Here is a 14,533-nt window from a genome sequence, read left to right as displayed (position 1 = left end):
CCTTAGTGCCCTTTTCCTGCTTCCTCTCGCAGCGCCTGAAGGTCATGTTTTGACTAGGGAAGGGGGGCCTTCACAGTACATTTTATGATAAGACACGGTTTCCATTGAGTCCAAGGTTTCTAGAAGAAACGATAAATAATAATAATAATCTTTATTTATATAGCGCCATCACATTCGGTAGCGCTTTACAAATCAGAGTTCATTAACATTATTTTGGGAAAAGTAGCCAAAGGGCAGGTGCTCAAAGTATATTCAAGCTAATCTATAGCATTTCAGCATTTTATCAACTTTTCACGCCCTCTGCAAAGCATTTCTGTTTTCTATATACATGACTGCGCGCCTGGAATAAAGTGTAATTGAGTACAGCTTATAGGAAACCTACCACCACTGACCTACCTATTAAAGGAAACCTACCAGTTAGAATGGTAGGGGTAAGCAGTAAGTACCCAGCACCAGCTCAGGGTGAGCTGGTGCCGGTACTTACTTTCGTTAGTGTTATTAACCGCTGTATCGTGGTTTTAACACTGTTTAAACTTTAGAGCAGAAGAGGCTTCGGCGCTGCGTGCGCACGATCGTGCGCGCGCCTACATAGGAAACGCCGGAGATGTTACGCGCGCACGGTCGTGTGCAGCGCCGAAGCCTCTTCTGCTCTAAAGTTTAAACAGTGTTAAAACCGCGATACAGCGGTTAATAACACTAACGAAAGTAAGTACCGGCACCAGCTCACCCTGAGATGGTGCTTGGTACTTACTGCTTACCCCTACCATTCTAACTGGTAGGTTTCCTTTAAGGTAGATCCGGTGGTAGGTGCCTCGATTGTTTGTAAGGATAGCCCTTGTAAGGGCTAATCCTTTAGTCCCCTTTATCTTTTTTAATCTTTAAACTATGGTAATATGCTCTATTACTAAAGAGGCTACCGGGCGTGGAGTAGCTGGAGCTGAGGCTACACGACGCAGCTACTCCACGCCTCAGTAGCCATCTTGATCATCCTACCCAGATATCTTCAGCTCTCGCCAGCTAAGCCGGTGTTCTGCGCATGCGCAGTTGCTCCCGCTTCAGACCCAAGACCACGCAGCCGGCGGCCTGCACATGTATAGAATGCCGGCTTTGCGAACAAGGGAGCGCAGCTCCTTATAGCTACACACTGAAGATATCTAGGTAGGAAAATCAAGAAGGCTACTGGGGCATGGAGCAGCCGCGCCGTGTAGCCTCAGCTCCGGCTACTCCACGCCCCAGTAGCCTCTTTGGTACATTAGCATATTACCACAATTAAAGATTAAAAAAGGTAAAGGGGACTAAAGGATTAGACCTTACAAGGGCTATCCTTACATACATTAGAGACACCTACCACCAGATCCACCTTAATTGTTAGATCTGTGGTGGTAGGTTTCCTTTATGACATGTCTTTGTCTGCGGTGCTGCTTATCCCAGCGCTGGGAACAAAGACCTGTATAATTTGGATATCACATTACAACTTAGGAAGGGTTGTTGGAGCCCTGAATAAAACTCTCTAACAATGTGTAATAGGCATCTCATGGATCTGAGCTCTCACTCTATGTTTCAGTTACTAGTACAATGTTCAGAAGGTAAATAAAAGTGTATAAAAACCTGTACTCTGATAATGTCAGCTTCCAGACCCTGGAATATTGCACTGACCATCCTAGGGAGTGATATGAGCTAAAACAGCAATAAAACTGTGTAAAATTGTGAAGCAAAGGGTTAAAATGATCTTTATTTTCACGGGAAAACCCCCATAACCGTAAGGCACAAGATCTTTGGAAACTAATACATGGTTCGATTTTTTGTGACCATCAACAATGTAGCCACATCAAACTACATCAACACATACAAATTTCCCAATAACCTTGGAAAAAAATGGGGGTGGGGTGCAGAAGAGGGAGCGGAGGTGGGAAGATGCTGAATATGTCAAAACAATATGATCTGTGGGGATTTGATTTCTGGGAACGCTGATTTCAAGGTCTCAGTAATTAATACTATGAGACAGTTAGAAATTGCACACTACCATATGGGGAAACGTGATCCAGCCATGTGACTGGATCACGGCCCCTATAGACATCTATAGCACCCAGTTACGACGTGGTGAGCACACTGTGTCTCACCGCACTGTGACAGAGCCGGGTGGCGCCGCAAAATTTAGGTCACATCCTATATGGATTTCAATAGAGAGAAGAGGGGTGAAGAGTGTTCACCTCTCCTCTCTCCTGCACCCAGCCGTATGCTTGTCTAGGATATGGACTCGGCGAGAATACGGTAGTGTGCATGAGGCCTTTTAACTTTAAACACTAAGATTAATCTGTCAGGTCAATTTGGGGGACTAAGCCACCCAAAGTTCCTTAACTGCCTGGCGAGTCCCTTACGATTCTTTACATTTCAGATATTCTTGGACATACAGGCAAAGTATCGCTTACTAGATCTTATAAATTAAGTGGTTTCTATATGAAGTTGCCTTTAAAGGGAACCTGTCACCAGGAAACCAATTTTTAGCACTCCCCCAGTCCCCACAGAGCATTGTACATACACTGCCAAAGTGTTTTTGTATAAAAAAAAATAGGTTTTACAGAAAAAAAGATATGTTATATAGTACCTTTCCATACCATGTGCTGTGTGACTAGGCACTCGTCACCTGGAAGTGGCTGGCAAGGAGCAGTTTCTCCCCCACCCTTGGGAAACTGCTCCTCCATGTGTCCTTTTCAAATATATGAAAACACCCATCACTTGGCTTAGCGACGCCCCCTGCTCCTCTACAGCCAATCCCGTGCTCATTTTCAGCCACTCCCAGTGGGCAAGTGCCTAGTCACACAGCACTTGGCATTGAAATGTACTATAGAACATATCTTTTTTTCTGTAAAATCTATTTTATATACAAAGACACTTTGGCAGTGTATGTACTATGCTCTGTGGGGACCGGGGAGTGGTAAAAATGGGTCTCCTGGTGACAGGTTCCCTTTAATGATATATTCATTCCCCTTAACGCTATACTTATTGATTGGTATTGACACCACCTACTGGCTATAACTCATAATGCAGCTGTATAATATTTGCTTGGGAAGGGAGAGTTTGAACGGCCTCTCCATAGCCGGTAAGTCTTTGCTGCATATTGCAGTAAAGGCTTACCGGTAACACCCGCGGGCACCGATCGCGGGTGTTTTACTGCTGATCGCCGCCGGCAAAGGTGCCGGCGGCTTAAAAAAGACGGCGGCGCGCGGGCGCCGGCATCTTTCCGTGGATCGCCGCTCCCCGTGCCGTCATCGGGGAGCGGCGATCCGTTGCCATGGTAGCTTCGGGTCTAACGAAGACCCGAAGCTACTTAGGGTTAACCCATTCATTACAATGTGCTATCAGCACATTGTAATGTATGAGTAGTAAAATCCCCATATACTGCCATACTGTAGTATGGCAGTATATGGTAGGATTGATCAGACAACCTAGGGTTAAAGTACCCTAGGGAGTCTGAAAAATAGTAAAAATAAAAAAAAAGTTAAAATAAAAAAATTAAGAACTGATATAAATATAAATAAACAGTAAAAATCATAAACACATTTGGTATCGCCGCATCCGAAAATGCCCGATCTATCAAAATATGATAACGGTTTTTCACTGCGTTTAAATGGCACTTTTTTGCCATTTAAAAAAAAAATTTAAATTCTATAAAAAGTGATCAAAAGGTCGTACAGTCCTAAAAATGATATCATTGTAAACGTCATCAAAATCCGCAAAAAACGGCACCACCCTCAGCTCCGTACACCAAAGTATGAAAAAGTTATTAGCGCCAGAAGATGGCAAAATCCCCCAAAAAGATTTTGTACAGGAGGTTTTAATTTTTTTAAATGTATGAAAACATTATAAAACCTATACAAATTTGGTATCCATGTGATCGTACCTCCCCAAAGAATAAAGTAGACCTGTCATTTGGGGCATACAGTGAAATCTGCAAAATCCAAGCCCACAAGAATACGGCACAAATGCGTTTTTTTACCAATTTCACTGCATTTGGAATTTTTTTCCCGTTTCCCAGTACACAGTATGGAATAATAAATACCACCATTTTGAAGTGTAATTTGTTACGCAGAAAATAAGCCGTCACACAGCTCTGTACATGGAAAAATAAAAAAAAGTTACAGATTTTTGAATGTGGGGAGTGAAAAATGAAAACGCAAAAACGAAAAAGGGCTGCGGCGGGAAGGGGTTAAGAAATATGGCTGGCGGCCAGCGCCAATTATCGTCGCACTGGCCCTTTAAATCGCTTGAAGCTGCCCTAGGGAGGCGGGGGCACGCGTGCGGCGCTGCCAGAGTCATCACTGAATCGTGGAGCGCTGGGGACCCGGAGCAGCGGAGAGGGGCACGTGTAGAAAAACCCCCAACAGGTTAATTTTAACCACTACAAGTGTGAATTTTATTTACACTGCACAACTTTTTTTTTGTGTCATCAATCCAGTTTATATGAATAATCTTTATGTGAAGGTCCATTCTGAATGAAAAAATTTAAAGAAAACCTGTCATAAGATTTTAGGCCCATTTACTGCCACCAATATGTTATACAGAACAATATCAGGATCACAACGATGTCTGCTATACTCTGGGACATTTTCACACAAATAGAACAGGACCAGCTGATCACCCAAATGTGTATAAAGTCCTTCTAACTTCTAAATCACCTGACCATCCTTCTATTCTTAGGGAAATAAGTTGCTGTATGAATTAACTGACAACATCAGTACTAGAAGAAATGTAACTTACTTTGAAAACTGCATTTCACACACAACACTTTTCCAAGGATCATTTCCTTTCATATGTCCAGCTCTAACAATTACTTTATCATCATCCACGTTGAGTCCAAATTCCTTAGATACGATAACATGGAAATATATTGTGATGTCATTTGTCAGATCTCGTATCCTGCATAGAAAATAAAAATAGATAGAGGAAGAATGTACACTGTGTAAAATCCAAGCCCACAAAAAAATAGCGCAAATGTGTTTTAGATTGGACAAACACTGTTATCTGGTCTTGGGAACACTAATCACCGGTAACCACTACTCCTTAAAGGGAACATGTCACCAGGGACCTCATTTTTAACAAAGACAGGGGGCCATTACTGCTGCATTGAAAATATGTATTTTTGCCTTTTCTAAGTACAGAATTTGAATTACTATATAATTGAGTATATACGGTAAGTTAAAAAACACAAGTATAATCCCAGTTTTTCATCAAAATGTTCGTGCTGAAACTTTCCCACTCGGCTATACAAAAAAAAACAAAAAAAACAAGAAAACTGAGTACACATCTTTCCGACTCCTGGGCAGGTCCTCTACTTACATCATGTATGCCGACGCCAGCTCCAGGTCAGCGATATGTCAGTCGCTTGCTGACATCATAGTTTGAGCGCCAGCCGTGTGCGCGGACCTGTCGCTGACCTGGAGCTGGCACACATGAAGTAAGAAGCAGAGGACCTGGCCAGGGCATCGGAAAAGTGAGTACTCAGTTTTTTTTATATGCTGGGCATACTCGGGGCTATATACTACACGCCACCATTCTACCGGTTCGCCACTTGTTTTGACGAACACCTATACCTCCTGATAAGATAAGTAACCCGATTATTAGAACAGAGATTCCCCTTTCTTTTTGGGCCTCAACCCCTTTGAGGGAAATAGGTTATACTAGGGACATCTCTGTCCATCTGAGGGCTAAGTGCAATTCTGCATGAATTACCATGTCTATCATGAGGGTGAAGGAGGGCTAAGTGCAATACTGTATGGATTGTCATTTTGGTCATAAAGGGTCGTGTGCAATGTGGTATGAATCATCATGTTTGTTACAGGGGGCTGGCTGGCTATGTACTACAGGGGGCTGGCTGGCTATGTACTACAGGGGGCTGGCTATATACTACAGGGGGGGGCTGGCTATATACTACAGGGGGCTGGCTGGCTATATACTACAGGGGGCTGGCTGGCTATATACTACAGGGGGCTGGCTGGCTATATACTACAGGGGGCTGGCTGGCTATATACTGGGGAAGCTGTGACCAATGCCTTTTCCACCCTAGACTTACGGTACGGTACCTTGCACCCTGATAGAATCCTCTGTTGAGTCCCAGGGGTTGCCTTTGGTTCACATGCATTTCAAAAAACACCATATGACTTGTCTGTGCTGCAAAATCCTCATCAGCCCCCACGTTTGAGCTCCTGTACAGGTTCCCTTTAACACCAGGTCACCAATAGCTATATATTTAATTGTAAGGATACAGGCTTGTGACAAAATATCCCTTGAGGCTCCACAACCCAGTGTGGCTAGTCAGGCCTGCGTAGGAGTTGGTCAGCAGAACTGAAGAAGTGAAGTGGTTCTTCACTGTAAGAGTATTTGTGTTATGAAAAGTTCTTAAAGAGGTTATGCCACGAAACAGTTTACTACAAAAAGCTGTCAAAGAGGTTAAAATATTTCAAAAATCTATTTGTAATGGTTACCTGGAATTAAAGATACCTCTCTATTTGTTATTATGATGCTTGTTCAGCCTCTATTCTGCTCCACACAGAAGCAGAGGTGGGAGGGGCCTAGCAATCAGCCTTCAGAGTCTCCTTCCACCTGCTGTGCTCAAATAGTCCCTGCATTTACTGATCCCCAGCACAGCAGCAATCTGCTACTGGTGTCACCTACACTGCTTCCTCTCTAAGCTCAGTATAAGGTGTGTGTGTATATACCGTATATACTCGAGAATAAGCCGACGCAAGTATAAGCCGGCTTTACTAATAAACTTTTTGTATGTTACTTTGGGGCCGTTAATTGCATCTCTTTCTGTGTATTTTGTAAGGAATTGCAACTAAATCACAAGATAGATAGATAGATAGATAGATAGATAGGAGATAGATAGATATGAGATATAGATAGATGATAGATAGATAGATAGATAGGAGATGGATGATAGATAGGTGACAGCTTCTCACATGTTACTGATCTTTAGCTACTTCCCTGCTAGTCAGGGACAGGGGCCCCTTTGCAGGACAGCAGTGTAGCATGGAGGGACAGTGAATGGTGGAGGGTACAGGAGGAGGACTGCATCAGGAGAGATCAGAGCTCAGCCTGTTACTTGTCTTATCTCTGCAGCCTCCTGTGTGACCTGACTAATGGTGGAGGGAGCAGCGGGCTGCTACACTGCTATGATCCATGTTAGGGGAGGACTCCTCTGTGCAGCAGATAGTCATGTATGTCTGCAGTTACCTTGTATCTGCTGCTGTAGGCACCTGTGTGACCTGACTAATGGTGGAGGGAGGAGAGGGCTGCTACATTGCTATGATCCATGTTAGGGGAGGACTCCTCTGTGCAGCAGATAGCCATGTCTGGCTGCAGTTACCTTGTATCTGCTAGAAGCACATGTGGAGCTGGTAAACAGTGGGACATCACATCCTTCACTTGTGTAGATGTCTGAGCTCTCTGCCCTTCCTCCTCTCTCACTTCCTATTGGCTGCAGTGTGTCAGGTGATCTCTCAGTGTGGAGTGATCTGTACTGCAGAGCAGCTGGGGAATATTTGTGCGCAGACTCGGCCAGATCAGCTGTTGTTCAGGACGGGACACAGCTACCACCAGGGGGCGCCAGCAACCAGGACAAAAGGAGTTCTCAGTAAGCCTGCATATTTTGTAATAAGTGTAAATGGTGAAAGTACTTGTCACAATGCATTGAGCTGAATTACAGTTATGTACTATGGTGACACAACCCCTTTAAGATTGAGGGGTTTTGTAAAATGCAATTCAAAGTGTAAAAATTAGGCTCTTTTCAGCCTCATAACCTATGTTACAGACCACTGCATTACTATTCGGTTTCGTATGAAAAGCACATTTAGAAGGTGAAATACAGAAGCAACATGTAATATTTCTTGTCTCATGTAGATGGTAAAAGCTTACACTCTTAACTCCCTCCATCTCCAAAGAAAAGGAAGAAATCAATAAATGAAATTTTATTATAACAATAGGAAGGTGAGCCCGAAAAGATAACAGTAAGAAAGGGGGCAGTTACCCAAAATATTTGGTCAACTATTATTCAAGTCATTGCTGCTGTGGCAACAGTTCATCTGTAAAACAGATTGCTAAGGATTCTACCAGGTCAAATTTTTTTTCCCCAAGTATAGTCTTTTGACTAAAACTTGAAATATATATATAAACAAATGGAACATACCGTGCTGGTGCCACATAAGTATCTGGATATTCATTGCTTTCAGCTTCATTTTGTTGCCTCTTAGTTTCGTCCATTGTCTGCTACAAGTAAGTGATATAAAATACATTGTATTTTATTTGGCTCAGATCTTAAGACATTTTCAATTTCTTATCTTTTTTAAAGGGATTGTACCAGGTTTGATGGTCATCCCATATCCACATTCTAGGGGATAACAATCTCATATGTGGGAGTCTGACTGCTAAGATCCCCACTAAAGAGAAATGGGTATACATTGATATGAGTTGAATGGGGGAGCACAGCACTTTGCTATCTCTTTCACTCACAAACACTGCATGTTCCAGTACTCCCACAGTATTCAATGGGGTGGTAGGATGCATAGTCTACCTGCCACTACATTTAAGTTAGTGGGAAAAGGACCCAGCAGTCCATTTAGTGATCAGTGAATCTGTGATCCCCACAGATCAGACTGTTTTTCGTTATCCTGTGGAGGTAATGCTACAAATGATGCTGATGTACCTGATGATGCTGGTAGTTTAGTGGTACAGAAGCTGCTAACAGTGTACCTTTTAGTGATGAATACCTTAAAGGGAACCTGTCTCCAAGGACCTCATTTTCACTAAAGACAGGTTACAGAAGCCCATTACAGCTGCAGTGCAAATCTGCCTTTCTTCTTTCTATAAGCATTTGCATTACAATATAATTGAGTGTTATAACTTACCTTGCATCCTGACAGAATCCTCTGTTTAGTCCAAGGGGTTGGTCTGACTTGTCTTTGCTGCAAACTCCTCAGCTCTCAGCCCCCACCTTTATGCTCCTGTACAGCATCCAAACCAAAACCCAACCCCAAGGACTACACAGAGGATTGTGTCAGGGTGCAAGGTAAGTTATAGCACACAATTATATTGTAATGCAAATGCTTAGAGAAGACAGAAAGGCAGATTTGCATTGCAGGTATAATAAGCTTCTGCAAACTCTCTTTAGTGAAAATGAGGTCCCCAGTGACAGGTTCCCTTTAATAAACCTATTAGATGATAGTACAGTATTCTTATGTTGGGCATGATGGCCACCACATAGATATAAACAGCCTAAAAGCTTATTTTAGTCGTTGGCATGTCTCAAGTTGCGCAAGACTAATTATACAGTATATTGTTAGACTACAACAAACTATACTCGTATTACAATCTCATGCTAAGAAACCTACCTGAGATGTTAGTCTTTCAGATTCTTGTTTTTCCCGTGCTGTATTTTTACCAATCTTCTTATTTGCTTCCTTCATTTTGAGATCATTTGTTGCATTCTCGTTTCTTTTATTATCAATTTCTTTAATTAATTGTTCTGATCTGTTAAAATTATTCCCCTGGTTCTGGTCTTTTGTGTCCTTATTTTCAGAATCCTCAATGTGTTTAGTTATATCCTTCCCTTGTGTATCAAGGCCATCAAGATCTTGAGACCCAACTTCACTGACCTGATCAATGACTTCATTTTTGTTTTTGGATTCTTTATAGTCATCATTTGCTCCCAAAGTGATAATAGTCACTTTTTCAAACTTGGATGTGCTTGGCATATCACCCTCTTTTGTCTTATGGTGACAATCAGATTCTTTTGATTTCTCTAATGTAACAGTACTATCCGATAGCATTTGGGTGTCAGAATCTTTTGTCACATCAATGAGATCTTTGCTGCTGGACTTTTGGGTTTCATCTTTTTCCGGCAAATCTTTCATCCCGTCTTGCAGCATAGCTCTGTGTTCTGCTGTTTCTGATGATTCTTGTATTTCTTTGGTTAGTTGCTTAGAATATTTTATTTCTGAATCTGTCTTTATGGTTAATGTGACAACATTTCTACCATCTTCATTATCCAAAACGGCTTCAGTGGCTGGACATGAAGAGACCTGTTCGGGTGCATTGGTAGGACATTCATCATGTTGATGTTCTTCAAAAGAAGTGGGAAGGGACACCAATTCTGTTTTGCTGGAAGACCCTTCTTGCGTCTTTTTTTTCTGTACAACATAAGGTTACACCACATTTTAATTTATTTAAACAAATATAACTTTTTATAAGTTACCAGTTTACCGTTCCTTTTATACCATTACGTCCTTGGCTTCTTGCTATAACTGTATTATTTGACATTAAAGGGAACCTAATGGCAATAGATGATGACCGCTTGTTATGGCGCTGGATGACTCCCCAAGGACGTTAAAATGTATTTTATCGCATAAAATTAGCCATATTCCAAAATAAATAAAAAGAATTAATCAGAACTATGCGTTTCAAGCTCGGGCTGATTGCTTCATCTGGTTAATTTTATGGCTAATTTTATGCAATAAAATAAATTTTAACTTCCTTGGAGAGTCATCCAGCGCCGTAACAAACGCACATCATCTATTGCCATTTCGAACTACTACTACTTGGAGCTGCTTTCCGTTTCGGATAAAGAATTATCCTAGGAGCGCGGCAGCGGGAGGACACAGATGCGCACATAATATATGTACATATTCAAGCTGCTATCGGAGTTGTGCCCAGCTTCACAACCCCATAAGGTTAGTAGTTTTATGACTGTTACATCAAACTTGTTTCACAAAGATACTGAACTATAGGAGAGCTCCTCTCTCCGTTATATTTCCTATTAAAGGGAACCAGTCATCATCACTTGGCCTTATAAACCACTACCAGTATATTGTCAACTGGACAATAAAACTAGCGCAACACCTTCTAGTTTTTCTTTCTTTCGTGGTCCAGTGTGATGACATCATCCAGAAAATAAATTTTGAAGTGAGATGTAAACTGGTCATAAAGTCAAGGAGGTGGAGAGATTAACACTGAAGTCAAGGTGGAGAGCTCTGAATGCCTCCTCTGTGACTGATATCATGCATCAACTTCAGGAGTTGTGGTTAGTGCGGTCTCTGAATGCAGGACCATCAATTACTTTGATGGAGCTCTCTGAGGAAGAGAGAGCTTGACTTCCTTGTTAAAATCTCTTGACTTTATACAACCAATTTACATCTCACTTCAATGATTTTTTTGGATAAAGCCACCACATTTGGTAATGAAAGAAACATGATCTGAAAGGTGTTAAGATGTTTGTGAACATACCGCTAGTGGTTTATTAGGTCAATTTCTGTTGGCAGGTTCCCTTTAAGTCTCACTTCTTCAGTGCTAACTACTTTTTTTAGTGATGTTACCTGTTATATAATTTGACTTTTCTTGCTTGCAAACTTAATATGCACCACTAAAACTGGACAATTATTGTTAAGTTTCTTCTATCTAAGCAATTACAGCAATTTATGACTGATTGATAAAAGGTGATGCCCACACACTGACTTTCAGGTGGGGATTAGGATTATGAGGCAAGTTTAGTGTTACGCTGTCATTAGCCAAAATTGGTGAGTGGGGTTTAAGATTTATGTGGCGGCCAAATTGAGTGGAGCCACTTTAATTGTGTAATTGTGTCTTCACATGTTTTTATTCAGTTCTGTAAGCCGCTTCCAGGAGTATATGGAAAAACAGGAAAGTACAATCAATGCTGGAGACACAAGTTGCGACCACTTCTGAAGCCCCATGCACCTTCAGTGACCAATGTACCATATTGTGCTTAAAGTGATGAGCAGGGAGATGACTACAGTGTGTCACCAGAGTCACACAAAGGGGGCATTTTAAAGTGTGACAGCCTCAAGGAGAAGGGCACCTGAAAAAAAAACAAAAAACAAACTGGTGCACTCAGTGTAGGTGCGTTTGGCATGCACATAGTGCACCAGATTATAAAAGCCTTTGCACCATGAGAAAAGTGGAGAGACAGTGATTTGCCAGAATAAGGGAAAAGCCCTTAAAGTGCTAATATAATATAATATATATATATGCGCAACATCCCCCACCGGGGCCTAGCCTTTCCTTGGGGCCTGGAGGCAGCCAGGGCCCAGAATACCGGAGTGGCTGGCGGTTGCGGCCTAGGCGTGCAAGTGTCACGGTGCTTGGTATGGTGACCAGAGGGCTGTCCCACAGCCTGGCAGTCTCCAGCGGGTGGTGTGTGCAAGAAATTAGATGAGGGAGAGGCTGTGGTACTGGTTCTCCCTGGGGCAACCCCTTAGTGTCTGTAGTATGTTTCCCTGGATGGTGTATGAGGGAGCCCTTGATGGTGATACAGCCATAGCAGGGACCAGACGGAGGCAATGTTGTGCATAAAAGTAACTTACAGTTCTTTATTCGAACCAACAGCAGCAACAGGCCAAACGATACTGTACAAAGTCGGATACTGGAGTGATCTAGGAGAAGGAACCTTAGGAGTTGTGTCACCAGCCTGGATGCAGGGGCAGGCTGGTATGTAGCCGTGTCCAATGCTGGAAGCTGCAGCTTTAATCCTGGTTGTTCTATGTGAGCTCTCTTGATGTGAGGCACACACTGTCTGTCACTCAGTGTGTAGTAGATATGCTGAGGCCTGGGAGCTCCTCATGTGGTGAGAGCTGGGCCTGAAGAGGGATCTAAGCTCTCTGAAGTTTCTCCTCTGAACTCCCTCCTCTTCACTCTGTGCTAACTCCTCCCCTGACTAACGGTTTAGTTAATCCCTGGTCAGGTGATCTCACTCTCCAATCACACTCCAGTTACAATACTGGAACATCATTGGATGATAACATTAAATAACATTAACCCTTGCCTATCCAGGAAGTATCTACTGCTGCACAATTACCTCTGTACATGTATAGTTTCCTGAAGAGGAGTTTATCAGACTCTCTACTAGGGGAACACACATATTAGGGGTTAATTCGCAACAACTCCTCTGCCTTGCATTGGCAGGGGTGTTGCCTATATATATTTATATTTTAATTGCAGATTAATAGCTTTTGGGATGTAGAGCCACTTTACTTATTATCTTGATTACGTATGTGCAGCAGTTTCTTTGCTATCCTCCTCTGTTTAGCTTACTTCTCCACTAGCTGTGTCTCCCAGCTGTGCTCATTTCTCCTGAGACTCCATAGAGTATTTTTTACACATACAGTATTGAAGAGGAGGGGGGCTACTGCTCCCTGCACACTCCACTCAACGGTCATGTGATGCTTTAGGATAGGAGAACCGAGTGTCTTGTATATAAAATAGTGAGGTACTAGCTCTCCCTTATTCCCCATCAGTGCCTCTATCCCATCTGCTTGTACAGAACCATCTCCCTCTGCACCTCAAGCTGTATAATAGACTCCTCTGCAGCCCCTGCCTCACCTTCTGCTCATCATACACTTTCTACACAGCAGAGAAGCTGTTAACCCTTAGTGCACACATAGCACAGACTATACACTTCATGTAATGGTTTCACTACATGTCTTTGCTAGTTTGTCTGTGCTCCTCCGTGTGATAAAAGTGGCCAAGCTAGTCACTGTATAGATCCTTTTTGCAAAAAATGTGCAGTGTTCATTGGGTTTACTTGGGTTTACGCCAAATTCAATGCTAAATTACTTAATGATAAAAACATTAGGTAACATTGAAACTGTGGTCAGCCCAAATTTGACTCAGCTTCAGAGGAGATACAGGAAGAGGTTACCGTATTTTCCGGACTATAAGGCGCACATAAAAGTCTAGGATTTCCTTAGAAATCCAAAGTGCGCCTTATAGTCCGGTGCGCCCTATGTATGGAGCAGGGCAGCGGACCCTACTTACATAGGTCCCCGCTACCGCTCTGCCACGCCCCCGGACCTCCGCCACGCCCCCCGGCCACCCTGCGCCTTATAGTCCGATGCGCCTTATATATGGAATAATTCCATATATAAGGCGCATCGGACTGATGCACCTTATATTCCGGTGTGCCTAATGGCCCGGAAAATACGGTAGTTTTTGCCCACTTAACTGCTACTGAGGAAGATTTTTGACAAACAACTTCAACACTTAAATTGCTGTAACTCAGGAAAGATCAGGGTGAGAAGCACAATATATGTGGACAGACCATGCCTGCACAGTAGGAAAGGGGAACAGCTGCATCCTAACTACCAAACAGCAAGTGAAGTCTTTTCCTACCTGATTACAGCCCTGGCGTGCAATATATTTAATTCTGCTATATATTTATATGCAATTATTCACTGCTTATGTATATTTACATGTTTTGGACATTCATTTCACGTAGGGCACCAATTCTTGGATCAATCCGGATTGTGCTGATTTTTATGTTGATTGGACACAATTTTGCATGTCTGGCTAGGGTACCAAAGTTAAGGCAAGAAAAAGTCACAATTTTTGCTATATAATAAAGTGGATGGAGTAGAGCAAGGAACAAAATAGGTCATGACTGATTTCTTGGCCTTCCATATTTACTGGAGGATTTCAACTAAAACCAGAAAACTTCCACTGGTTATAACTGAAATCTGCACCACCA

At 42.5% G+C, this 14,533-nt stretch overlaps 1 protein-coding gene across 1 annotated transcript in view; it reads right to left on the bottom strand.

Moving 5' to 3' along the window:
* LOC140126320 (E3 ubiquitin-protein ligase RNF213-like) overlaps window positions 1–14,533 on the bottom strand; it is a 218,326-nt gene that overhangs the window by 203,004 nt on the left and 789 nt on the right. The window contains exons 2-4 of the mRNA XM_072145609.1: window positions 9,387–10,184; window positions 8,186–8,265; window positions 4,759–4,917 (exon numbers count right to left, since the gene is read on the bottom strand). Coding sequence (XP_072001710.1) covers window positions 4,759–4,917; window positions 8,186–8,265; window positions 9,387–10,184 — 1,037 coding nt within the window. The remainder of the gene's footprint in view (window positions 1–4,758; window positions 4,918–8,185; window positions 8,266–9,386; window positions 10,185–14,533) is intronic.

The sequence above is a fragment of the Engystomops pustulosus genome, chromosome 4 (genome assembly GCF_040894005.1).
Source record: "Engystomops pustulosus chromosome 4, aEngPut4.maternal, whole genome shotgun sequence".
Taxonomy (NCBI): domain Eukaryota; kingdom Metazoa; phylum Chordata; class Amphibia; order Anura; family Leptodactylidae; genus Engystomops; species Engystomops pustulosus.
Note: the sequence above shows the minus strand (reverse complement) of the source record. Positions and strands in the feature narration are given on the sequence as shown.